This window comes from Emydura macquarii, unplaced genomic scaffold (genome assembly GCF_026122565.2).
Source record: "Emydura macquarii macquarii isolate MOO-44397 ecotype Brisbane River unplaced genomic scaffold, CSIRO-AGI_Emac_v2 contig_2417, whole genome shotgun sequence".
In the NCBI taxonomy this organism is placed as follows: Eukaryota; Metazoa; Chordata; order Testudines; family Chelidae; genus Emydura; species Emydura macquarii.
The window spans coordinates 2,441,394-2,468,025 of NW_027132554.1; the positions used below are offsets into that span (position 1 = coordinate 2,441,394).

At 51.0% G+C, this 26,632-nt stretch overlaps 1 protein-coding gene across 2 annotated transcripts; it reads left to right on the top strand.

The window, feature by feature from the left end:
* Positions 1-875: 875 nt before the first annotated feature.
* On the top strand, positions 876-24,948 carry WDR31 (WD repeat domain 31). 2 transcript variants are annotated; one of them, XM_067561429.1, is made up of 9 exons: positions 876-1,020; positions 1,963-2,092; positions 4,550-4,624; positions 9,241-9,385; positions 9,471-9,571; positions 15,293-15,360; positions 17,394-17,535; positions 18,653-18,815; positions 24,178-24,948. In XM_067561429.1, exons 1-9 carry the CDS (start codon positions 962-964, stop codon positions 24,336-24,338), a joined length of 1,044 nt encoding a protein of 347 aa, XP_067417530.1. In that variant the 5' UTR covers positions 876-961; the 3' UTR covers positions 24,339-24,948. The 2 variants fall into 2 exon arrangements, with proteins under 2 accessions (XP_067417530.1, XP_067417531.1); XM_067561430.1 differs by lacking the exon at positions 24,178-24,948 and adding an exon at positions 19,673-20,165.
* Positions 24,949-26,632: the final 1,684 nt, after the last annotated feature.

A 26,632-nucleotide genomic window follows, 5' to 3' on the forward strand; every position in this document is an offset into this window, starting at 1 on the left:
GAACATTTTATACAGTGAGCAGAGTTAAATAACTCCTCACTTTACTGGACCCAGCAGCGAATTGGGATCCAGAGACAGAAATGCAATAAAGGGGGCTGTGTGTTATTTTTTGAGGCTTCTTGAGAACCAGTGTGGGGAATCAGGAGCACTGTGTGACTGGTTGCGGAATCTAACTTCAGTGTTAGCCACCAGTTTGGGAGAAACTGCTCTTCTTTTTGCAGCCTGATCTGACTGTGACATTTTCAGCTGGCTGCCCTAGGCATATACGGGTCACAGACCCCATCACAGAGCCAGCCAGAAACTGGCACCGTGAAGGTCAAGGGTTGAGTGGGCATATTGACTGGGCAAGGATGAAGTCGTTTGGGCAGGGACTGCGGTACATAAGCAAGGACTCTTGGAGGCTGCTTCCTGTGCTCTGCCCATTCTGTGGGCAAAGGGCATCTTCTGCCAGCCTGGCACTGGCACAGAATTCAGCTTATTACAAACAAACAGTCACAAAGACCAACAAAAGAACAGTAAAACCAAACCAACAAATGCAGCTACGTGTAAGCAGGGGAAAACACTGTGCTTTCAAATAGTATTACAGGCCATCCTCCCCCAGGGGGTTCGCTAATAAAGTGCTGACAGCTGCTCATAAAACAGCCGCCCCTAATTGCCACACCTCCCAACTAGCAGCACGCAGAGAGAGGCAGTCTGCGGATGTTGTCAGGAGTGATGGGGATGGGTGGGGGAGAAGAGGAGTAATGGCAATGTAGGGAAGCTAATGACGGGCTGTAGTGAAACCAATCATTGTCAGCACTGCAGCCAATGGGTGTAAAGATCGGAACGGATTGGTGAATTCCCCGTAACGTGTCCTCTCCTAATCCCCCAGCTCCCCTGCTCCCAGAGGTTGCCTGAGATGCTGAGGTTTCGATGCTGAGCGCTACTGCATGCTGTGTGACGGAGCTGCTCACCTCGGCTCATGTGTGATATCATGGGGAAACTGCAGAGTAAAATCAACTGCAGCACTTCCAAATACAGGTAAACCAAGCTCAGGTGAATGCCAGCTCCACGTTAAATTAAGCCCCACCGATTACGACAGGGAGGTTAGTGGCCATGTGTAATCATCTGGCTTTTATTGGTTTTATGAACTGCAACTTTGCCTTTTGATTCTAAAGGTTGCTTAACTTAACCGTGGCCTAAATCCCTTTCTCTGCCTCCAAACGTGCTATCAAGCAGTGGCCTAGATCCCAGCATTGTAATGACTGTGTGGCTAAAAGGGCAACCACACCATTTGGCATTTGCTCATAGTCCTGAACACACACTCACGCTCACACCCTCTCTCTCAGATATGTATATATGCTACGGCAGGAGGGGTCTTACTGGTGCCTGGGAGAAATGGAAATGGTGAGCAGTCTAGCCGGAATCCAGGGCCTCTCTGAGCCTGAGCGGCCCTCAATAGCCTGAGCGAGTGACTTGCCTGGCTCCTGCAGAGAAGGGGTTAAATTCAGTGGGGAGGGAATACTGGAGATAAGCCACAGACACTGAGCAGCAGAAAGGAGACCAGGGATGCTATGGTGAAGGGTATCGGAGAGTAAAAGACCTCTGACCTGTTGGAAGGGTGGCTGAGTTAGAGCATCATCAGACAGGGAGACTGGTGAAGCTCTGTTAGTGCACCACAGTGGATGTGAATAACCGTTCTGCAGGTTTAGAAATTAGGGGTGGAAAAGACCCATTATGTCACATCTAGGGAACACATTCATGTCCCCACAGGACTGATCTGTTCAGAGTTTACGTGTTGGCTTTTCTCCAGCATCTCAAAATGCAGCGTTTCATCCTAGAACAAAGTGCCGCTATTCTTAACTCTCAGTCGTATTTGACCCCGTGCCCTGTGGTTTGAGAAGTGGGATCTATGGCATACGACAGCGTCTCTGGGACGTGTTCTGAAGTTCCTGCTGCTGTATCTCTCCCCCTCTTTGACAGGCCTGATGATTATGCGGAAGAGAACAGGCCCGTGAAAGCTGTTCAGCGGTACAGCCCGGCTCACGCTGACGCCGTTACTTCTGTGGCCGCTCTCCAAGCAGACCTCTGTGTGTCGGGAGGAAAGGACAAGGTAGGGGTGTGTCAAACTTCTCAGGAACAAAATGAAAATGGATACCAGGAAATCAAGTGTGTCTGGAACTCCCTGCCATGGAGGAGAGAAAGGCAAATGACTTGGCGAGATTCAAATGACAGGGTTTAAATGTTCATAGGAATAAGCACAACTGTTAGCTAAAATAAAAATGCAAAGTCTGTCCATACTCCAGACCATTGACTGAGCACCAGGGGGGTGGGAAAGAAATGTCCCTCCCATTCCCGGGTACTTGTGATGGGGAGGGGCACAGCTGGCATGGACCACTGCTGGTGAACAGGCTAGGCAAACAGCTGCTGTGAGGAAATTCCTTTGCTTCTGTAGCATTTTAAACCATGAAATATCCCTTGATTTCAGAGTGAGACATGCGAAACCAACCATCATGGCTCCGTGAAATTCACCTTTGTGAGCAACAAATTGCCTAGTCCTCCTATGAAGAGAGGTTCCAGAATAAAAATACCTTCCCGGCCATAAGCACCGTGTCACTCTTGTGATGCTAACGCAGTTAGTGGGGAGGCTGGGCTGATGGCACGGGGTTGTCACAGGAGGATCCCCACCAGAACAGAGACTGAGGGAGGTTGTGAAGTCAGGAGGATGTTGAGACGTGTCAGTAGTCTTACAATAACCTGTTTATTTTTAAATCCCTGCCTCTTGGCCAGTGCGTGTGGAATGCTGCACAACACAGCCGTGCAGTCCTCCACTTCAAACGGCATCATAGAGCCGGGGTTAGAAGGGACCACAAGGGTCGCCTAGTCTAACCCTCTGTCAAGACGCAGGATTTGTTGTGTCTAAACCCTCCGGGACAGATGGCTAGCCAGCCTCCTTTTGAAAACTTCCAGTGACGGAGCTTCCACAACCGCCCCAGACAGTCCGTTCCATTGTCCTGCTGTTTTTACAGCTAGGAAGTTTTTCCTGAGATTTCATCTAAACCTGCTGTGCTGTCGTTTGAACCCATTGCCTCTTGTCCTGCCCTCTGTGACAAGACAGAACGACTTTTCTCCATCTTTTTTATGGCAGCCTTCCAAGTACTTGAAGACCGCTATCATGTCCCCCCCTTAGCGTCCTCTTTTCTAAAGTAAACATACCCAGTGCCTTCAGCCTTTGCTCACACGGCTTGCATTCCATCCCTTTGATCACCTTTGTCGCTCGCCTCTGGATCCTTTCCAGTTTCTCTACATCCTTTCTGTACATTGGTGACCTAAATTAGACACAGTCCAGTCCAGCTGAGTCCTAGCCAGCGCTGAGTAGAGCGGTGTTATCACCTCCTGGGACTCGCATGCTCTGCCGCTGTTAATGCAACCCAAAATTGCATTTGCTTTTTTTTTTTTGCAACAGCATCGCATTGCTGACATATCCAGCTATTTAGCTCATGCCCATCACTGTGGTACCCAAGTGCCTCATATGCAGGTGAGGGAGCCCTGCACACTTTCAAGAGCCGTGGGCCCTGGTGAGAAGACAGACACTAAGCTGATGGTTTTCAATCTGGTGTAACTGGGCAGTTTATTAAGTATTTGTGTTGTCTGGAGCATATTCTATTTCTTTTAAAAATCAGGGGCTAGATCTTCATGCCTGTGTGCATGAAGTTAGACTCCTAAACCCAGATTTAGTCTCCACCGCTGAAACCTTGGCCCTAGCAAAACTCCCACTGACTTCAGTGGGGCCCGGATGTCACCTGTGGACCCTAATCCTGGCACCGGCATTTGAATATTTCCATCCATGTGTTTGAAAGCAAGTCCCTGTCCTGGGTTCCACACAGCACCTAAGCCACTCAACCCAGAGAGACTGTCACATGCAAGGGATGTTGGCCTTAACACAGAAGTAACTGGGTGAAAGTCTCTGGATTGTGATGTACAGGGGGTGAGACTAGGCAATCCAGTTGTCCCCCCTCTGGTCTTCACATCAGCCAGCCTGTGATGTATTCTTTTATATTGCAAGCGAAGAAGTTCTGAAAGGGTGTCTCACTTTATCACTGGGCTCTCAGGCCATGAAGAGCAATTCATTACTTCAGGCTTGGTGTGGCGGTGTCCCGGTGTCCTACATGTTTTAGTTCCCAGACTATGCATATTATAAAGTGAAATTTTTGTTCCCTGTTATCCTGTCCAAACTATTCTCCCTTTATTGACACGGTTTATATTATCCAGTCTGATAGAAATGGTGTGTATGTGTCTTTTTGCTCCAGAAAATGTTTCTTTTATTTCAATAGACTTGTAGGTTTTCAGATAACAAGGGCTATTTTTTCCTGATGATCTTCATCCAGAATACATCCCTGCGGTGAGCGCGTTATTAGGACCCTACCTTTTATACCAGGAAAAGCTATTTCTCTGAAAGAAAAATAATATATCATTCATAGACTATGTCACCTCGCAGAGACGCCTGTAGAACATCTGTCCCCACGCAGGTATGTTCAGGCTGAATTCACCTACACGTTTCTCTCTCCAGACTGTAGTCGTGTATAACTGGAGATCTGGAGCGGTGCTGAAGAGGTTCGTGGGACATGAACGCGAAGTGACTAAGGTAAATGTCAGACTTGACAAAAGTGCAGGGTGAGCCTTATGTGAATCACTGACCTGTCAAAGACAGACGTAACAAGGGACCATGGCTGGTCACCATCTACAGCAGGTGGGATTTTGCTCAGTCAGCAAGGAAGGCATGGAACGTGCTAAGCACCCTAGAAGCTGCGTTAGGTGCCCTGATAGATCCTCTTGCTGCATAATACAAGTTGGTTTTTCACTCCTAGGAAGAGGGAGTTCCAGCTCCCTAGAGATGAAAATGCAAAGTGACACCATCCAAACTGTACTGGCTTCGTGCAGCTTTAATATTTATTCATGCCTCCGTACTGAGAGACCCTGACAGCAGGAAGAATTGCCGGGTCAGGTTTTTATTTCTGGGATGACATCTGTCTTTTTTCAAGTCTTATGCTACTAGATTATGCCTACAGATTAACAGCTACTCTCGGCCCCCAGAGGGCTTTGATCGGAGACCTGGTGTTCTATTTGTCAAGGCAATTAGGCTTTCTTTGTATCAAGTAGCATGTAAATGTGCAGATGTGTGTGCACCATCCCCCCCCCATTTGTTACATAGCAAGGCAGGACTGGTAGCGCCACCTGTTAAGGTTGCCTATGACTTCCCTTTATAAGATGATTTTTCAGTTGCTTCTAACTTTGCCACACTTGAGTCATGCTGACTTAAATTTTCCATGCCGGGTGCCTGCCCCAGGCTGAATTGTTTTGCAAAGTTTCAGCCAATGCGTTTCAGCCATTTCTGCGAATGAGGCTAGGGGAAAAGACATTGTTTTGGAAAATGTTGAAAGAATGCTGGTGACCATTTCGTTGAGAAGCTCTGTGCGTTGGAGCAGGGAGGCACAATTTGGCCCTTCGTGTCAGGGATGAGCGTTTTGGTGTTCCTGTGAAAATCTGCCCTAATTTGGCCGTGTAATAAGCCTTTGGAAAAAAATCCGTTTGCACATGTTCAAAGTTTCCTAGCGTTTAGCAGCTAAAATCTCCAAAGATTCCATCCTCCCCAGGCCTACAACATCCCCTCTGTGTGGCCCGACTGTGCATGAACCATTCCCACAGAGTGATCGAGGGCTTGTGTACACGTCAGTGTAAGTTATGTTGCTCCGGGTGTGAATAAGCCACCCCCTGAGTGACGTAAATTAACCAGCCTAAGCGCTAGTGTGGGCAGTGCTGTGTCAGCGGGAGAGCTTTTTCTGCCGACATAGCTACCACCGCTCGCTCGCAGAGAGCTCTCCTGTCGGCATACAGCGTCTTCACCAGACACGCAGCAGCAGCACGGCTGCATTTGTGCCGCTGTAGCGCTTCTGGTGTGGACTAGCCCTGAGTAAGCTTAACCCAGGGGTGAAGCTGGACTTTTCCTGTAAGTGCACCTCCTGCCGACGCCAGGCCAGGCAAGGGCCGGGCTCTGAGAGCAGGGAGCCAGTCTCTCCTGTGCTCCGAGGACCCCCTGGCGGGCACCCAGGCAGCGTGGAGGAGGAAGCCGCCCGACTTGGATGCAGGGGGGACAAGAGCCAGGGTGGTGCCCCGCTTGCCACCCCAGGGTGTGATTGCAGAAGTGCCGAGCACTCACAGCTGTAGCTGAAGTCAGTGGGAGCTGGGCCATGCACATGGAAGGCGCTATAGGATGCGAAGGACCCTGAAAATCAGCTCCGAAGTGTCTCAGATTGGGCACCCCAAATGAGTGGGAAGTTTTGACCTTAACTTCTCTCTGTCCCAGCTGCCCTTTGTCCGGGGATAACACACCTTGTGCTTGTGAAGCCCTCAGATACTACAGTGATAAGCACCATTGAAAAGCCCATGAGAAAATAATACTTCTGTCTTCAGTGCAGGGTGTGGCCACCCTTTGAACAATGAGGAGAAAACAAAATATTGAGCTAGCTGTTCATGCAGCGAATACCCTGCTGTGCGAGGAGTGAGGCGAAAACCAGCGTGTGGTCACGTAATTAGAGATGATCATCATGGATACGCACCATGGAGCTGAATTAATGTTGCCTAGGCAGCCTTAATTGTGGCATTTTGTGTGCTTGGCATGGCAACCTCACTCTGTTCTTTTCATATAGACTCGTGCGTTTGTTACATTGTTACGCTGGGGGCTGGGTGAGACCTTGGTGAAAGTGCTGAGCAGAACCATCGCCCTTCATTCAGGATAAATGTAAAAAATGTTTGAGGTCTGTTATGGCTGAAAGAGCAGGAGCCGCTGCCCAAAACGCAGGCCCTGTGCAAGGCCACTCCGGAATCGGAGCTGTGTGGGGGTGAAGGGGTTTGACTCTGGGCTGGATGCAAAAATGGGCAGCTGGGTACGGTTTGAGGAGAAAAGCAGCAGAAACATCACAGAAACTGTCAGAGAAGGCAGCAAGGAAGGCCCAGAGACAGCAAGAGAAGCACATGTAGGACCCTGAGCTAGGAGAGAGAGCTTGTGAGCATGGTGCTGGCTGGAAAGAGGCTTAGAGCTGTGGGCAAAGAAACTGTCTCTGCTGTTTGATCCCTTCTGTGTTCAGAGAAAAAGACTTTGTACATTCTTTGTAAATAAACATGAATGCATTAAGAAATGCCTGATTCTGTCGTCAGTTTCTCCCCCAGCAGATGCAGAGACAAACCAGGAAGGTCACAGGAAGTAACAGGAGATATGGAAGACATTCAGTCAGAGTGATTGCTGCAGGGGCATCGTGGCAGCAGTTTGCTCCATGGAGACTAAACTTGCCCCCGAGCAGTCCTTTACTGGACCGGGACCTAGAAATCTCCGTCCGTCTGCGCATTTGCTTTTGGGGAAGCAGGTTAATCCCGCCCGCCCTTGCCCTTCCCTCTCCCCGGTCACCTCTGTAAACGAAAGGAATAGAATTCTATTCCTGGCTCTGCCACGGACCTGGCTGGGTCACCTTGAGCCAATCATTTCCCCTCTCCGTGCTTCAACATCCCCCTCTGTAAATGGGGGTTAGTAACGCTCTCTCGGTGAGAGGCCCTACGGAAATGCAGAGTACCCTTGACAGTTCCCTCAGCGTGTAAGGAACTAAAACCAACGCTGATGCTCTCTTGCGAGTTGCAGCTCCTTTCTAAAGTGTCTGCATTTCTGCTGAGTATTTCGTGTGTCCCGTGTCCTGTCCATTCTGTGGCATGCTGGGCCTAGTTCCTGTGACAAGACTTGGAGGGACGGCAGAGCTGAATTCCTCAGTGCCCTCGGAGGTCAGTGGATTGAATGTCAGATGAAGAGGCCAGCCAGTGCAGGAGCCCTTGGATGATTCTCCATTGTGGAAGTTCTTGGCTTACTCTGCCCTCCAGTGTCTGGCCTGCTGCGGCACGCTGGACAGATGCTGCCTGGGTGCTGAAGTCATTGCAGGGGAAGCGGGAGGTTCCTACTGCGTGTGGCTCCCGCTCGTGGTATGTAGCGGAGTTGGGGATGGGTGTGCTGGGAGGCAGAGTGGGCATTTGCCACCCAGTGCAGGGGAGGCGTTGGCCCTGGGAGGGACTGCATTCCTTCCTCCTCTCCCCGGGCGAGCAGAGCAGAGGTCATTGACCTTTGGGATGAAGGGGGAGCAGCTTGAATGCCCCCTGCCCCACTAGCCCGTGACCACTGCCGGCAGCCTTACTACACCCCCTGCATCCGTTAAAGGCAGCCGCGTGTTCCTGCTCAGATGATCAGCAGGGAAGCAGTTATTGACATTTCAGTGGCCATCATTAGGCATCAGAGCTCCGGCTTCCCTGGGAGGAGCAGTTCCTGTTTCTCCAAGCTCTCGGTTCAGCTTCTGTAGAGCCAGGAGAGTGATGCTGCCTTGGTCTGAGTCTGGCTCGCACCCGGCAAGTCCCTGTCGGACTGCGAAGGGTCGGCGAGTGATTTCGTTTTGTTACTGAAAGCTGAGGCCAGGTCTGCACTACGGACCTATAGTGGTACAACGGCGTGTTTCAGGGGTGTGAAAAACCCACCCCCCTGCGCAACGTAGTTATACCGACCTAGCCGCCCGCGTAGACAGCGCTGTGTCAGCGGAAGGGCTTCTCCCGTCCACATAGCTACCACCTCTGGGGGAGGTGGATTAACGACGCCGGCAGGAGACGCCCGCCCATGGACCTCGCAGCACCTTCACTTGCGCATTACAGAAGTGCAGCTGCGCTGATGCCACGTTTTTAACGTAGACCTGCTCTTAGATTGTGTCTCTTGGTTCTGTGCCAGGAGCAGGTTCTGGGGAATCGTTGGAAGCGCAAAGTCCTGTCCGTGTTTTAAATCTCTTCCTCGCCTTCCTCTCTTCTGCCCGTGACTGTTAAGAGCGTCATGTTAACATTTGTGCCCAGTTCTTCCATATAAGTTCAAGGCAGTGTGTTTCTGGGTTAGGCTAATTCTTGGGGGGGAGCTTTAAGGCCCTGTGGCCAGCAACATGAATTCACTGAAGTGCACTAATCGCCCTGAATTGCACGCCCCGGAGTCGTCTTCATGTGAGTACAAAATGGAATTGGTCAGTCAAAATCCCCCCCAAAGCTGTGTGTTTCCTGGGCCTCGCAGGTCGGACTGTGGCCGCAGCAGAGAGCCGAGCCTGGAAACGATTGCAGAATTGCTGTGCTTTTCTTTCCTGGCAGTTGGCTGGAGCTGGGGAATGGAGCTTGTATCTCTTGTTCTGTTCCGGGCAGGTCGCCTGTGTCTTTGAATCCAACCATTTCTTCAGCGCCTCTCGTGACAAGACCGTCATGATGTGGGAACTACACCGGAACTCAGGGCCAAGCCAGCACTTCCCAGGACATGACTTGGTTGTGACTGGACTAGCGGTGAGCCCAGGTAAGGCCTTGCTGACTCCTATTGCTGGTGGCTACAGGAATGCTGGTGTCTCCGCCCTCTCTTACATAAAGTATTGTGGTTGTAGACTCTTCACAGCTATGCACAGGTTCACGAGACAACACCATGTGCAAATGGGACATAGAAACCGGGGAGTGTCTGCGCAGAGCTGCTATCTCCAGGAATCTGGTAAGAGCAGATGTCCGTGTTTGTCCTAGAATGGCAGTTCCTGACCCACTGGCTCGTGTGCATGTAAATCTGTGCAGGGTGGATTGATTTAAATCAAGGCAATTTCAATGATTGATTTAAATCATGATTTAAATCAGCAAGAGAAAATCAGTGATTTAAATCAAGTTTCCCACTGATACTTCTTCACATATTTCTTAAACAATGGTGCGAATCTGATCTCTAAAACATGTTAATTTACAACTCAATGCAATGTTTTACAACATCTAGGAGGGTACACTTTGTGTAACTTTTTAGGTAACTTGGTTTTTATTAATTTAGGAAATAGTACACAATACTCATTACCTGTGTCAAGCTGCAGAAGCAGCAGCAGTACATTAAGAATGGTAAGAACTAAATCACACACACACGCACAATAGCACTTACATTTTATTAAACTAAATCTTAAATGTTACATAAACGTTTCACATTTGCAATGGCAGCAGTCTCCTGAGTTGCCGGCTGATGGCTGTCCTTAAATGTTTTTTTTTAATTTTCAAATGTTATTAGCTCTAACATACAAGTCATCACAACAGTATACGTACACTGTCCTTAAAACTTCTACAACTAGCTCTCATCATCCCAACTCCCACTGTCATTTTTATTCATAGACTGAAACAGAAATACAAATTTTCCTGCTTTTTCAACTCCCAGTCGATTTCTTAGCTTTGAGTGAATAATACCAAACGATGAAAATATTCTCTCTGTGCCTGCAGAGGAAGCTACTGCTCTGAAAAGTTGGCTTAGCAACTCAAGGAACTCTATTTCAAGGTGCCTGGCTAATGATTTCCACCAATTCAGGGGAGCGACTTTGTTCAAAACATCATCAGTAAACATGTACTGTTTAAATGGTTCCGTTCCAGGCCTGAAATTTATTATGACTGGCATAACTAAGGAGTGATTTTGAGATGCCCATGCCATGGCAGCAGCATCTTCTTCAGAAGTTAGGCATCTACCTTTATATCTGGGGTTGAGAATGTGCGCAAGAAAACGAGGTGGAGTTAGTGCTTGATCTTTATTGCCTGCAGGTTAACTTTCTGGGGAGGTATTTCTTTCTTCAATGGCTCTTGAAGTGCCTTCCAGATTTCGACAGCATCAGCAATGCAGCAACAATTTCTCTGAAGTTTGTTTAAGGCTATGGCTATAGGTTTCAGTACACTGAGCATATCCTCTGCATTCCTCTTTAATCCAATGTTAGATACTTTGGATGAGATACTTCCATCTATTTTATCACGGTTTTCTTCACAAAGTTTTATGAGAATAGGCCAGTTCTTAATAAATTGTTCAAATCAATCAACCACAGAATTCCATCGAACATCATGAGGGAGAATTAGTTTGGATCCTTCTGCTTTCTTCAGTGAAGCTGAAGCAAAATGGCTGTTATGGAAGTATTTTGCGACTTCAACACCATTTTCTTTTATTCCTGGAGAAGACGTACTTAAGTCTTTGGCTAAAAGATGCATTAAATGGGCACTGCAGCCATATGTTGTTAAGGAGCATCCTTCCATTTCTTCTTCTAAGGATCTTCTCATCTTTGCTATGTTTGCAGCATTGTCTGTGACAAAACTGCACATGTGACAGTTGAACTTTTGTTCACAGTTTATTACAGCTTTCACTGCCACTTCTTTTAAATATTCTGTTGTGTGGGCATTTCCCGATGTATCTATTGTTTCTGAAAGATATGCAACCCCATCTTCTATTGTCTCACAGGCACATGTTACTGGATCATTGTGTACATTGCTCCACCCATCGAGGCTTAAACTGGCAAATTTCCTGTCAGTATTTCTTGCACACTGTTCAAGTTCCTTCTCAGACACTGTATCTAGCAACCTTCCACCAATGTCTGCTCTACCAGGACTCAACCGTGTCAATGAAGTGTTTATTATTGTTAACAATGCGAAAAGGAGAATGTGTGGCATAAGTGAACCGAGCAATCTTTTCATCTATGGTGTCTTGTTGGTATTTGCTGGTTCTTACTACAAACCCAGCCATAGTGGTGGTTTTACTGGATGATTGAAATCTTTTGCTTGCTACTGATTCTTTGTTGTCTGAAATACGTTTAGCTGCAGCACTGCTGCTAAAAGTACCAACAGATGACCCTGAAGTTGTTGCAGACAGTCACAGTCAAAGTCTCTTATGCTTAAATGGGATCCTGAAACAAAATTCAAAAATGATTTTGATTAGTCGTTCTTCTCAGTTTTTCTCACTCTATTATTCAGTTAATCATTTACATTTTTTTCAGCAAGGATGCAGATCCGATTCCAAATGACCAAAACAGCTAAGACTGACTGCACCTAGAGTGCACTTAATTTTGGAGTAAGCCCCACAGAATTCACTGGAACTTCTGTTTTTTGAGAAAACAAGTATGGGATGGGGTTCCCTTGGGAAAGCTGAGTTATGCTGAAGTAAAATAGGGAATAAACTTATAGCATCACCATTATGGTCCGTGGCCAGGATGTTCCAAAATAAGGGGCATGTATTATGTAATATAAAATAAGAAAATGACACCCAGTGGCAACTGGCAACTCTAGATTTCTCTTACTGCAGCTTTCTGTACCGTGTACTTGCAACATCCAACATAGCAAACAGCTTGGGAATTCACTTGTTAAATCACACCTATACTAAAATGCATAGAGAGAGTCTTGAAGAATGATGCATTGCAAAGTGAATTATTTAAGTTACTAACCAGCTGATCCACATTGTTCTTCAGACATATCCACATCTTCATCCACATTTTCTCCCAATAAGCAGTTTTCATTATGATGTTTCATTCTTGCAACTAGGCCCTGCATCGCCTTCTTGCATTGCTTACACTTGACACGTTTTCCTTTTTTACCCAGGGAAGGAATTTCTTCAAAATATTCCCAGATAGAGTCTCTCTTATGCCCAGAAGCCATGACAGTTTTTCTGTGGCAAAAGTGTGGGGGCATATAGGAAGCTGTGTGTGTACTGAATAATGTCTTCCCTTTTTTTTTTTTTCCAGTCCACTCCACTGTTCCTTTCTACTCTGCCTCTGTCCTTTGTCTATCTTTAAGACAGTGTCTTAACTAACTCCTCTGCCTCGCTTGGCCCAGCTCCACCACCACATAAGCACAGAACAACAACAATCCTATCCAGCCTGTGTCTTTCTTTGCGCATGTGACTTTTGTTCGCTGAGAAACAGAAACTGAAAGCCCAGAACTTTCAAGGCACAAGAGCTGGTAGTTGGCTGGACAGACTAGAGCCATTAACTCATGAGACTGTAAATGTAGGTTTAGCATGTTTGTGATGAGATTTAATTGTAATTGTGATTTTTTAAATGAGAGAGAAATTTAGTATTTTATCGATGGCTTTTTTTAAAAAAAATCAAATCAATCTGATTTAAATTTTTAAAAATCCAATTATTTTGATTGTTTTTTTTAAATCATTATCCACCCTGATGCAAAGGGTAAGCTATTTTTGCTGCTGCCCAATATTATGTTAAAGCATTTTCCTTGGGAGCATGTCAAGATCGGGCCTTGAGAAGGACTTGGCCCCCTAGACAAACTCCAGTTGCATGTTTCATTAGCGCTCTGAGCTCAGGCAGGCCAGGACAGTAGCCACTGAAAGCTGTTGCCGGTGGACGGCTCTTCAGGAGCCCTGGAGACCAGAAGTGGTGGGTCCACCTCAGCAGATGCCCAGTTTGCATTGGTGAGCGTATTTGAAAGCAGGCTTTGTGAGGGGGCGCGTTCTCTGCCACTCCAGATAACACTGGGGGCGAAACTGCAGAGCCATTTGGCTGAACCTGGCACTGCTGCCTGGGAGGTGTCTATCCTGGGCGCTCTGCAGCGATCGCTTCCCAGGGCTTCGTCTGGCAACATCTCCCAGCCTTGGGGAAACCCAGCAGTGTAGTTGTAAGCAAAGCTCCTAGCTCCGGGACAAAGGCCCCAGCTTTCCAGGACGGCCAAGTGAATTCTAGAATGGCCTTTCACACCGGGTCCCTGCGTGATCACCCAGGAAACCCTGCAGAAGTCCCAAGCCAGAGCCCAGGCCACTGGATCAGAGGCAGCCTGGAGTGAGTGGGTGCAACTGCCCTGGGGGAGCGTGGGCCACACTCAGCAGTGACTGTTGTGGTGATGACATTGCAGATGTCCTGGGCACCTTGGACTCGTCGGACGTCAGGTCCCTGCCCCAGGGTGCTCAGTGGATAACGCAGAAGGGGAGGAGCGAGGCTGCAACACCGTTTTAGTGTAATCCTGGCCCATAGTTATTTGTTTCTCAGTCCCAGCCTGCAGCGGCTGTAGCCTCTACGTTGTGTGTGTCAATGTCCCGCCTGAAGTTCTTGCCGGATCTGTCTCCATTAGGGCCCCTTCCCTTCCAGCCCTCTCCCGCGCTCACGGATTGTTAAACCCTTTCTACAGTCACGTTTGTACGCCGTTAGACTTCTCCTGGCCCCTTCCCAGTGACAGTAACCCCACCCCCTCGCCTTCCCACATGGTGACCCCTAGCGCCTCAGCCAGCTTCCTTCCCGGCCCTCTGGCCTGACCCTCATCCCCTTCCCTGCCGCACCCTCCTGGCCCCACTGATAGCCGTGGGGCGCGGGCTGCTGGGGCTGGGCAAGCTTACTTCCCAGAGGCCTGGCTCTTCTCGGCCACTCCCAGGGATGGGGGTGGGGCTCAGGTGATGCCGGAAGCTGGTCAGAAAGTGGCCAAGCAGCGTGATCTGAGTTTGTTTGGCGCTCAGCAGCATGCAGCCTGAGCGCCACGGACACAGCCGGGGGTAGGATGAGACCTCGGCGGGAGGACGGGAGGTAAAGCAGGCTTCAGCTTCCTTCGCTGACTGCACTGGAGCCAGCTACTTGCATCCCACGTGCTCGTCCGTCACTTCCGCCCATTCCCTTACCACGCATTTCAGACCCGGGTACCGAGTAGCACGGCGCTGACCTGCTCTCCCGACCGTGCGGCTATTGTGATAACACCTGTCGCACGTGTAGCCCCCTGGCCTGCCTTTGCCTGGCACACGAGTTCAGTCTCGTGACACCCCTTGCGAGGCAGGCTACATCCTATCCCCGTGGTGCAGCTGGGCAGACTGGGGCTCCGAAGGGTTCCCTTAGCACATCTGAAAATCCGGCTCCAGGTGATTTTGGCCAAAGGCGCAGAGAGTTGAAACGAGGCAGGACTAGAACCCGGAACTCCCGCTCCCCACTCTGCAGTGCAGAAATCGCCAGGCTGGGTCAGACTCGGGGTCGCTTGTCTTCAACAGTGCGCAGCACTGCTGCTTCAGAGCGAGGGGCAGGGATCCCAGGAGAGGACAGTGTGGAGTAACCTGACTATGGGGAAGTTTCTTTGACCCCGAAAAGGTTGGCTTATGCCCTGAGACAGGAGGGTTTCTGACCCCTCGGTTTTGTATCCCATCTCATGGGACCAGCGACATGGCAATTACCCATCGAATGACCCATCGGGATTTTGTGTAGGGCAGTTTAACCCTTCAGAGCCCGTGGCCTCAGGAAGGTTCCTGACCAAGTCAACTCTCCTCCCTCACTGCACCTCGGATCTCACACCTGCTAATGAAGGGGCGGCATTGCTGGGATCCAACGCCAACTCCACAAAGTCCTCCTGACTGCAGGGGTGGCTGTGTGGGCCTGAGGATGGCTGGGGCGCAAGAGGACAGGAGTCAGTTTGGGCTGTGTAAGGGGGACAGGTTTCTGGTACTTCTTTCCTTCGGCAGGTAACACACCTGTGCTGGGTTCCTGCAGAGCCGTATATCATCCAGACATCGGAGGATAAAACGATCAGGTAAATCCCATCGGTGGGGACCAGCTGCAGAGGTTAGACTTGGTGTATTCAGAGGAACTTGGGTGAAGGCCCCAGAGCTGTGTAAAACCATGCCATGGACAGGGTTGATGATTAGGCCTATTCGTGGGATCGGGGCTGCTAACGACCTTGAACTGCAGAGCTGCTCACCTGGGTCCAGGATGAGTGTCCGGGCATCTCCCGACTTGTCTCATGCACCGTGGCTGTCTGGCACCTTCCAGAGAGTCATAAAAGATGGGGGTTGGAAGGGACCTCAGGAGCTCACCTAGTCCAACCCCCTGCTCAAAGCAGGACCAACCTCAACTAAATCATCCCAGCCAGGACTTGGTTAAGCCAGGCCTTAAAAACCTCTAAGGATGGAGTTACCTCCCTAGGTAACTCATTCCAGTGCTTCACCACCCTCCTAGTGACAAAGCTTTTCCTAATCTCCAGCCTAGACCTCCCCCACTGCAACTTGAGACCGTTGCTCCTTGTTCTGTCACCTGCCACCACCGAGAACAGCCTAGCTCCATCCTCCCTGGAACCCCCTTCAGGTAGTTGAAGGCTGCTATCAAATCCCTTCTCATTCTTCTCTTTTGCAGACTAAACAAGCCTAGTTCCCTCAGCCTCTCCTCATAAGTCCTGTGCTCCAGCCCCCTAATCATTTTCGTTGCCCTCTGCTGGACTCTCTCCAAATTTGTCCACATCCTTCCTGTAGTGGGGGGCCCGAAACTGGACACAATATTCCAGATGTGGCCTCACCAGTACGGAATAGAGGGGAATAATCACTTCCCTTGATCTGCTGGCAATGCTCCTACTAACGCAGCCCAATATGCTATTAGCCTTCTTGGCAACAAGGGCACACTGCTGACTCACATCCATATTTCTCTCATTGTGTGAGCGGCGGTGGTAACCACCATTTCTTGTCCCAGCTTTTTGCAGGCCACGTATCTCTGGCCCTGGCAGGGAAGTAGCTACATAAAGGGAGAACTTACCCCATTATTCTTTCGTTGCCACTTGAACTGGATCAATAATTGTTTGGAGTCTGCATCACAAACCAAGGGCCATAGCGGGGGAACGGCTTTGCAGGCTGGAGAAGTTGTCTCCCATGCTCTGTGGCTAGACGCAAACCTTGTGCTGACCTCGTCTCTCTTGGAGAGTATGATCTGCAGTGGGGTGGTGCGTGATTAGGGCTCCAGTGCTGTGAGCAATAACGCTTGCCACTGGGTGGAAATCAAGTGAGTAGTTGGCATGGCTTTGTCATCTCTGATCCATGTTGTTAAGGTTGGGGAAAGCGGCGGGGAGTTTGCATGCAGCGTGCGCGGTACGCAGCAGGGCAGGATGGTAACGAGTTGTCAGAGGAGCCGCGTCCAGCGCTGCCCAGCCCCTCTCCCAGGCAGAGGCGGCCGCCATCAAAGAAAGAATTAAGAAAAGGAACCAGCATTTCAGAGTGGCCAAGATGCAAATTCCGTGCAGCCGAGTTACAGGACGGGGGGGTTGGAGGGGGCAGCGATGGGCGCGGCAAAGGGAATGGGGCCGAAAACATTGTGGGCAGAAGGGAGCAGGGCGTCTTGGCGATGTTGTTAACGTGAGCATTGCGGTAACACCTCCTCAAGGCCCAGCTGGGACTGGACCTGTTGCGCTAGACACCGTCCAACTGGAGAGTTAGTCCCTGGCCCACAGCACGCGGGCGTGGAGGCTAGAGCTAAAGGGAGGAAATGATTCTGGCGTGGGAGGAGGGAAGGAGCCCTCCCGTTCACAGGCGTGGAGCACCTCACGGGACGAGAGCGTCAGGAGGTCTGGGCCAGAGTGAAAGCCAATAATCACAGAGCTCAGGCACTTTTGAAATGGAGAGTGGGGAGAAGAGGCCCAGGCTGGAGGCGTGAATCGATTGGGCTGTGCAGATTGCCATGATCATGCATCAGAATAGCCAGTTTGCGTTCTCCTCGGTGGGTTTTGCTTCAGTCGCCGTCCAGACGTTCCTAGGAGTTCAATGGCTGCATTAACTCGGCTTCGCTTGTTCTCCTTCTTTCCAGACTCTGGGACAGCCGGGAGCTGCAGGTGGCCCACACGTTCCCTGTAAAGCAGTACATTCAGACCCACTGTGACGTGAGCCAGGACGGCCGGTACTGCCTCAGCAGCAGCAATGGCTTTGGTGGGGAGGGCTGTGAAGCTACAGTGAGTTTGCGGGCTGGGCAGCAAATGGCTCCTTGTTCTGATTGTTACCTAGAGCCGGTGGCCTGTCTCGCTGGCAGCAGGGCTCATGGGGTTCCCTTGGCGCGCTGACTGCTCTGCTGCCAGGAAGTGCAGGGCAGGTGTTAGCGTTGATGTTACCTGCTGGGGCTCGCTCTCACATCAGGCGTCTCTTCAAGGCTTTTAAAAAGCTCCCCTTTGTGACGACAAATACTCTGCCTTCATCACGGTGCTGGGATTTCATCTGCTCCGTAGCGCGTGCACGTGTGAAGTACGCAGGAGAAAACGCGCGAGCCTGATCTGGGGAGTTTGCAATCGAAGGCCTGATCCTGCCACGTCTTCAGTACGTGCGTAACGCTGCACACGTGTATCCCAAGGGCTTTCCTGGGACTGTGTGTGTGTAAGTGCTTGCAGGACTGAGGCCTCAGTGCTGGATTTAATTGGGGCATGTGGCTGGAACAGATGCCAGGGAAGAGAGACATGGGGAAGGACACTCCCTGGACAGAGAATTACCCGGCTGCTCCGTCCTGAGGCATCGGATGTAGTGACAGCGTGTAAACGCTCTGCAGTGTCTGAAATACGTGCCAATGATTAACAAAAAAGGAAAATCGTCCCACTGGGTTTTGACTCTAGGACCAAATGCTGATCCCTGCCAAAGTCAGGAGCCAAATTCCTACTGTGTCCCGTCAGTCGAGAGTGTGGCTCTACATTTAAAAATGAACTTGCCTGGGGCTGGGTCCCCCACTCCCTGGTGATTGTGTGGCACTGGGAGAGTGGCGCATGCCATGCCAAGTCAGCTGGGGGTGGAGTGGGAGATAAAAGCTGGAGAGCAAGCCCAGGACAGATGCGGTAAGGAATTAAGACTGTGGCAATGGGCTGTCTGCCAGCAATGCAGGGGAAGGTGGCTGGAACGGAGCACCAAGCTGAGAAGCTCCTGTAAGCTCCCGTGGGTACGTTTGGCTCAGGCGCGAGATGCGTGGCCACATCAGCGTGATGACGGAGGTTCCTGAGAGCTGCAGCGAGTTGCTTTTCTTTGGAAAGCAGCCAGGTGTTGTGAAGGAATGATAACACGTGTGTGACGTGTGTGTCTGTTCCCTTGCAGCTGTGGGACCTGAGGCAGACTAGAGGCCGAGTGCGTGAGTACAAGGGGCATTTCCAAACCACTGCATCCTGCGTCTTCCTTCCCAAGGGTCTGGATCTGAGCCCAGTCATTGCCACTTCGTCCCATGACTGCATGGTGAAGGTCTGGAACCAAGACAGTGGAGGTACGGCCTCGAAATGTGACTCAGGATAACCGCGTATTGAAGGGGTGTTAAAACTTCCCTGTTGGCGATTGGCTACTGAGCCTTTATCCTCTCGGTCACTGACCCGGATCCAGCCTGGGGGATTCTGCCTGAAATGGCTATTTCGTGACCTGTGATAAACAGCTTGGTGGCTTCAGTATCACAAAAATAGAGTTCAGGCTTGTAACATTGGCACTTGCTCACTCGCATCCTGAGTAGCGTGAAAAGGACCTGTGGTATGCCGCGGGGGGGCGGGGCTGGCCCTTCACGACGGGCAGAGGGCATAGGAGATGACAGCCACCCCTCAGAGCCTCCTGCACCCCGGCCCAGTGCGCCTCCCTACCCCCCACCCCCGGTCGGGCTGTGGGGCTGGAGCAGGAGAGGCGGACGCTGTGCGGTGGGTAGGTGCAGGGGGGCACCACTGCAATGAGCACATGAAAGTCCCCTGCGCAGGAGGAGGAAAGCAGCGTGAGTGTCCTCCCCCCTGCAGATACAGACTTCCCCCCTTCCTAGGGCAGCTGGGGGGCAGTGCCTTCTGGGGGGGAGCCAGGAACCCTTCCTGCCCTGCGCCGAGAGGGGTACAAATGTAGGCTTGGCTCCGGGCTGCTGGAGATCCCCGTTACACCACTGGAAAGGACACTGTTAAGAGGGGAATTTTTTAGATGCGACTGAGCAGGATAACGTGAAAGGAAACTCTAAGGAGTTGTCCCAGTTGGACTAGAAGCTGTAATTCCATTGCGGAGTCCGGCCCAATGACCTCTCACTTTGACTGATGATCGTACTCGCTTTCCTGACTGGGAATTACAGGCATGACGGGGTTAATCCTGCTTCCTTCCCAGCCCCCCAGGTGCTGGTGGGACTAGACCCTACGGAGAGCTGAGCACGAGGAGCACAGACTGCCAAGCGCTCTTACACTGGGGGACTTGGTTGCTTATCCACCATTGAGTTTCTAATACGGAGAAGAGAGAGAGCCGTTTACATCCCTGTTAATGCTGAGCCGACCACGTGACCGTATCTAACACAAACAATGATTCTCAGACGTCTTCGTCTGTAAACTGCGTTTTTAAGAAATGTTTTTTAAAATCCTCGGGAGAGCGTGCAAATCTGATAATCTTCCCCAGAAATGCTTTCACCAGCACGTTCTTCTGTGGCCACGTAGTTACCCCGTCGCTACCTAGGACTGCACGTCAGAGCTCTGGGGTGTTAGCAAAGCACTTGGTCTTTGGCTGTGCGGGTTATGGTGTTGCCAGAACTTCTTGATGGAATTTGAGCCTTAATCTAGGTGCAGTTTTATGTGCATAAGCCAGTGTGAAACTGAGTTACATACAAATTCCTGTTGTGTGCGGCTCTTTTGTAACCCACACAGGGTGTTGTAGAAATGCCATCTTACGGTTCTCGGCTTGTGAACACGATTGGCATCCCAAGGGGAGAGGGGAACAAAACGTTCTGTGCGACGCTAGAGACTGGCAACCCTTTTTATATTTCCCTTTCCAGCCTGACTGCACCGTGCATGCAGCGTAGCTACTATAAACAGGAGTTTGCATAGACTGTCCCTGCCCACCGACAGTTCAGCTTCCGGCACACACCCACACTCAGCCCACGCTCTGCAAGCATCTGTGCTGCCTGCCAGCCCTGGGAGTGAAGGAGCCTGACCTCAGGCTGGATCCATGAGAAACTACCGTAATCCTCCTGCTTGAGGGCAGTGAGTTGAATGGCCTTATTGGTATGTTAGCCTCAGTCCTCACTAGCAGTCAGTGACGGCACTGGTTTTAGTAGTAGCTAAACAAAGGGTATGTCGCCACCGTCAGCTCGACCTATCTGGATTGACTGAGCAGTCAGTGAAGACCCGCTCAGTCGATGCAGAGGTCGACGCAGTAAAACCACCCCCTCAAGTGGTGTAGCGCTGCCTCAATGGGAACACAGTTCCCGTCAGCGCAGTGCAGTGAACATAGTGCGCGGAAGGGAAGCACAGCAGTCAACCGGAGTTGTGCAACTTGCGTAACTCCCATCGACTGCTGCCGAATCGCCCGGTAAGTGTAGACCAGGGCACAGACTCTGAGTGAGTAATTGTGTATTATTCATTTGTATTGCGGTAGTGCCACTTACCCCAGTGGTGGCCCAGGAGCCCTGGAGTTAGGGGTTGTACAAACACAGGACACTGAGTGAATTTGATTCTGTTTGCCAGTTTCATAAATACACTGTGAAGGTCACTGCTGGGGTTACTGACCTTGGCACAAAAAGTGGGAATGGGCTAATCAAGTTTGTGGATGGCACAAAGTTGGGAGGTTTTGCCAGTACAGAGAGAGATCAGGATAGCATACAGGAAGATCTGGATGACCTTGTAAACTGGAGTAATAGAAATAGGATGAAATGTAATAGTGGAAAGTGCAAGGTCATGCATTTAAGGACTAATAACAAGAATTTCTGCTATAAGCTGGGGACGCATCACTTGGAAGTGACAGAGGAGGAGAAGCCGCCAGTGTGATGTGGCCGTGAAAAAAGCTAATGTGGTCCTTGGAAGCATCAGACGAGGTATTTCCAGTAGGGATAGGGAGGTGTTAGTACCGTTATACAAGGCGCTGGTGAGACCTCATTTGGAATACTGTGTGCAGTTCTGGTCCCCATGTTTAAGAAAGATGAATTCAAACTGGAACAGGTGCAGAGAAGGGCTACTAGGATGATCCACGGAATGGAAAACCTGCCTTATGAGAGGAGACTGAAAGCACTTGGCTTGTTTAGGCTAACCAAAAGAAGGCTGAGGGGAGATAGGATTGCTCTCTATAAATACATCAGAGGGATAAATACCAGGGAGGGAGAGGAATTATTTAAGTTCAGCGCCCATGTGGACACAAGAACTAATGGATATAAACTGGGCATCAGGAAGTTTAGACTTGAAATTAGACGCAGGTTTCTAACCATCAGAGGAGTAAAAACAACAAGAATCCTGTAGCACTTTAAAGACTAACAAATTTAATTTCTACAGGCATAACCTTTCATGGGCTGCAGCCCACTTCATCAGATGTCATCAGAGGAGTGAAGTTCTGCAATAGCCGTCCAAGGGGAGCAGTGGGGGCTTCAAAACTGGCTGGCTTCAAAACTGAGCTTGATAAGTTTATGGAGAGGATGGCATGATGGGACAGCCTGGTTTGGCAATTGACTGATCTTTGACTACTGGTGGTAGATATGCCAATGGCCTGTGAAGGGATGTTAGATGGGTGGGTTCTGAGTTATTACAGAGAATTAGTTCTTGGGTGTCTGGCTGGTGAGTCTTGCCACATGCTCAGGGTTTAACTGATCACCATATTTGGGGTGGGGAAGGAATTTTCCCCCAGGGCAGATTGGCAAAGGCTCTGGGGGTTTTTTTTTTTGCCTTCCTCTGCAGCATGGGGCATGGCTCAGTTGCTGGTGGATTCTCTGTACCTTGAAGTATTTAAACCATGATTTGAGGATTTCAATAACTCAGTTATAGGTTAGAGGCTTATTACAGGAGTGGGTGGGTGAGGTTCTGTGACCTGCATTGTGCAGGAGGTCAGAGTAGATGGTCACGATGGTCCCTTCTGACCTTAGAGTCTGAGTGTGAGTCCCTGGCATGGGGAGGAGTGCTATAAATGCCTAGAAGACGCATGGCATTAGACTGTCTCCAGATGTAGGTGCAGATGCCTGATGTTCTAGTCTCCATTTAAAATATAGATGGTACTGAAATCTCCTTCTCTTTGGAAATAGACTCAAGCCTGAGTCGTTCTAACAGCCCTGCACCTCAATCCCAACAACCAGAGTCAAACCAAGATATTCTGGCTCTCAGGAGACTGACCTGTTGTATGTCACTGGCAGGGAACCAGGGGTGGTGGGGGACTGAGATGTGCTAGTGCCCAGGGATGCTGCAGTGGCAGGGAATTGAATGAGTGAGAGACCCAGATGATCCTAGCAAGTCACCTGCACCCTGTGCTGCAAAGAAGATGAAAACTCCTAAGGTTCCTGCCAGACTGACTTGGGGGGAAATTCCTTCCCGACCCCCAGCTTGGTGATCAAATGTACATCGCAAAAAAACCGTAATAAAGAAGTGAGCAGGGGGCAGAGGGGGAGGAATCTCAGTGGCGTTAATTTAGGTTATCCCCAGAAATGCATTAATGAAGCATTTAATTGACACTGGAAGAGAGCCTTGTTTTAACATCTATGGGTGATGAGCAAAATCATCTGGAGATGGTGATTTAAGATGCCGGCTGCCTGTGTTTTCTGCTCAGAGACTAACGTGTTACCTGATGGGTCTCAGCTGCACCACCTGCAAAGCAATACGGCTCTAAAGTTCTGAGGTTTCTTTCTGAATGTCAGCCCCCCCCAACCCCCGCCCCATGTGCCTGAGAACAATAGAACCAGCAACAATCAGGCCAAAGGAGTGAATGTGTGTCCCTGAAACAGGACCCTGTGAGAACAGCATGTTCTGTGTGATGGGAACGTCGTGAGATGGAAATCTGCTAAATGATAGATAGCATCGAAGCAAAACAAATAACCCTCGAGCACAGATCCTGCCAAAGGCTCTTGTAATGTACCCACTGTTAAGAGAGGATGTAGAGTTCCTCATAGCCCCTTGTGTAATGGGTACCTGAAAACGTGCCCACCCCATTACTCTCTTGGTCAGGTGCTTTCCGAGGTCAGTGCATCTAGGACTGACTCCTTCACTGTCCCAGGCTTCCAGGAGTTTCTTAAGGCTGTTGGCACCTGAGTGTGCTTCAGATCCGCACTCTGAGCGAGCCAATGGCCGCACCGCGGGAGCCAGTCCTGAGAGCCGCACCGCAGCAGTCTGGAAGCCCCAGCTCCCAGTCTGGGTGGCCCAGGACACGGCCTGCTGGGGTTGCAGCTGCTTGCCAGGTCGTCTCTCCTTAATCACCCTTCCTGTCCGCCACTGCGGCGGAAGCAGAAGGCAAAGGGACAGCTGACAGCCGTGGGGCCAGTTTTCATGCATCTGTCACGGGGCCCTTGAGCAGTAGAAACTCTCCCGTCTTTGAGTTGGGAAAGGGGCAAAGGGAGCCTTGATCCTACAAACGCCAGCTGCTAATACCTGGCTTCCAGGGGGGCCTGTGTCTACATGGCTAGGATGGCTGCTACAGCGGGGGGCTGAGGAGGTAATGTCAGGAGGGAGAAGTGCCTATCTAGGGAGATGAAATGGGGCAATATCATCTCCTGGACCATGGCTGCATTTGAGTGTGCGGAGACGAGCTGTACAACTACCCCCCACCTTTCGAGGGGGATCTTTACAAAGCCCCAGTTTTCTGTAGGTCTCTTGTTTCTTCTCTCACTGGTGAAAGTGAACGTCTCCGAACTGACGGCTTCCCTGTTCTCTCCACAGCCTGCCTGACCACCTTGTGCCTCGATGGATCCGGACCCCTGGCTTCACTGGCTGTCTGTGACCACTCCACTCTTCTCTGTGCCAGCTTCAACTCAGGAATTCACTTACTCAGGATAAAGAGCACAAGGGGGCTGGCGCTCCAGGAAGTAGCCCAGTTCTGATTCGTAGTGACCCTCTCTGCCCGGGACCCTCCTGGGCAAAATCCAAGGCTGGAAACGCCTCTCCGCTTCAGCAGGCTCTTGGCCACTAGCACTCGCTTCCCATGTGACTAGATTGAATGTCCAGGCACCTGGAACGTCCCTGACCCCAAAGCGGTGACGGTGCGGAGCCTGTAGGATCGTCAGGTTCTGAGGTTCTGGAAACCAGCTCCAGCCAGTTCTGGAGCCAAATCATAGATGCTTTTAGGCCAAGTTTTAACTTGAGTGAGCCTCGCACGTCAGACGCGCAGAATCACAGGCAAACTAGGTCTGGGCTAGCGCTAGGCTAGATGGGGGAGACACAAGCAAAGACTACTGAAACCGGCTGCCGGCCGACATGGAAATACCTTTCTGGGAACCTCCTCCATCCTGCTGCCCACGGTGGGGTAGTCTCCATCCTGGCACGTGCAAGCATCTAGTCCTTGCTCTGCTGCAGGTTTGGTGGCTCTTCTTTGTACAAAGAGTGTCTAAAGAAAGGCCTGGATGCTTGTCAGCAGAGAGAAGGAAAAACCATGGATTGTCGTCCCTTTACCTTTATCAGTGTCACGCCAGCGTACACATTCGTTACCCCAGCGGTCACAGAATCATAGAATATTCGAGTTGGAAGGGACCTCAGGAGGTATCTAGTCCAACCCCCTGCTCAAAGCAGGACTAACCTCAGCTATGTCACCCAGGGCAAAGTCTGGCTCGCTGCACGATGGTTTGAGAAGCCTGGGGTACAGCAGCAGCATTTTGAGGAGCAAAGGGACCATTCTGTTATCTCCAGGCAGAAGGCGAGCACTGTGCTGTGAAAACCGCCTTTCAGAGCCAGCGCTTGGAAGGAGCAGCTTGTTTCGGAGCACGCTGGTGACGGAATGAACAGCGCAGCGCTGAGGGCTGCCGAGGTATCGGGTTAGGGATGCTCAGCCCAGGTTTCCTTGCTCTGGTTCCTCGCGCTGTTTAATGAAGACGAATGCTTTGCCCCAAAACCTTAGGCTGGGAGGGAATGCTTGTTCAGGGCAGGTGTACCTGCGGCCTGCTGGGAGGGGGAGAGAATTGTGTGCAAATGAGGATTTCACTCTCCTAGCCTGTCACCAAAGGCATCGGCAGCAGCTGGAAAGACAGCCATCTATCCACCATCCAAGGCAGGAGCAAACGGATAAAGGAGACAAATGGGGTGTCAGAAATAATGACGTGTTCTTGGCATGCGAAGCTGCTGAGTGGAAGCCCTGGATGAAGGATTCAAGGAGCAGCCTGGCAGAGGGGTTGGGAGAGAGATTTAACTTCCAGGGACAGCTGGTTCTGCAGAACGTGGCCTGTTAGACGCTGTGAGCAATAGTTGTTTTCTGTCCTCTGCTTAGTGTAACGCAGGGCGCTTCTCCACCAGGAAGGGCCGCTGGGAGTCTGTGAACGTACAGCTCGGGCTCCCCCGGGGGAGTTTGCAGGGGCCAGGCAGCCTGGAAAATGCCGTCTGTGTTGGTTAATATCCTTGATTGGTGCTTGGTTCCTGGACACGAGGAGTTACGGCCCAGCTCGCACGGTGTGGATGCGTTTTGCCATGCTGCCAGGGGGTGCTGGCCCGTGGGCGGGTCACCCCAGTGGGGATTCTGTGTGGCACAGAGCTGAGGTCGCGGCTACGCCCCCCCTTCCTTGTGCTGTCCAGTGTCGCCCGCTGGGCCTGGCACTCACGCATTTGCCCTGTGCCCTATGCCTGCCTGCAGCCCTGATGGAGTCTCATGCTTCCAGCAGGGCTGCAGGGACTCTTCCAGCAGGACTCTTCCAGCATTCACCCGCCGGGGCAGCTGTGGGGCCAGACACCAGCACTAAAGGCAGGGAGACTCTTCCCCCCGCCCTGCTCCCCGGGCTGACCCCCGCCTGCCTGCAGCTGGCAGGAGAAGAGAAGCAGCCTTCTGCACCACTCACTCACTCAGCATGGGGTTTGGAGCAGGAGGGGGGCTTGGAGGGGCTGTGGCGGGACGAGGGGAAGCTGGAAGACTGGAAGATGCAGAGGGTAATGGGGAGAAGGATGGAGAGCCCCTCCCCCAACAGCCCTCAGGCTGCCTTGCCCTTCTCCTGCCACAAACCAGCCCCCGTGTTATCTCTCCTCCATTCTGCCCTTGCCCCCCCTCGCTGCTTGCCCCGGCCTCTCCCCCTGCCCGCCCACTCTTCCCACTGCTCAGCACTGGGAGATTGGTGCCTTTCCCTGTCTGTGGGGTGCGGGGGTGGCCCGGGCTCCCTACCCTGCTGACCCTGGCTGGCTCTTCTGCCTTGGACAGGCC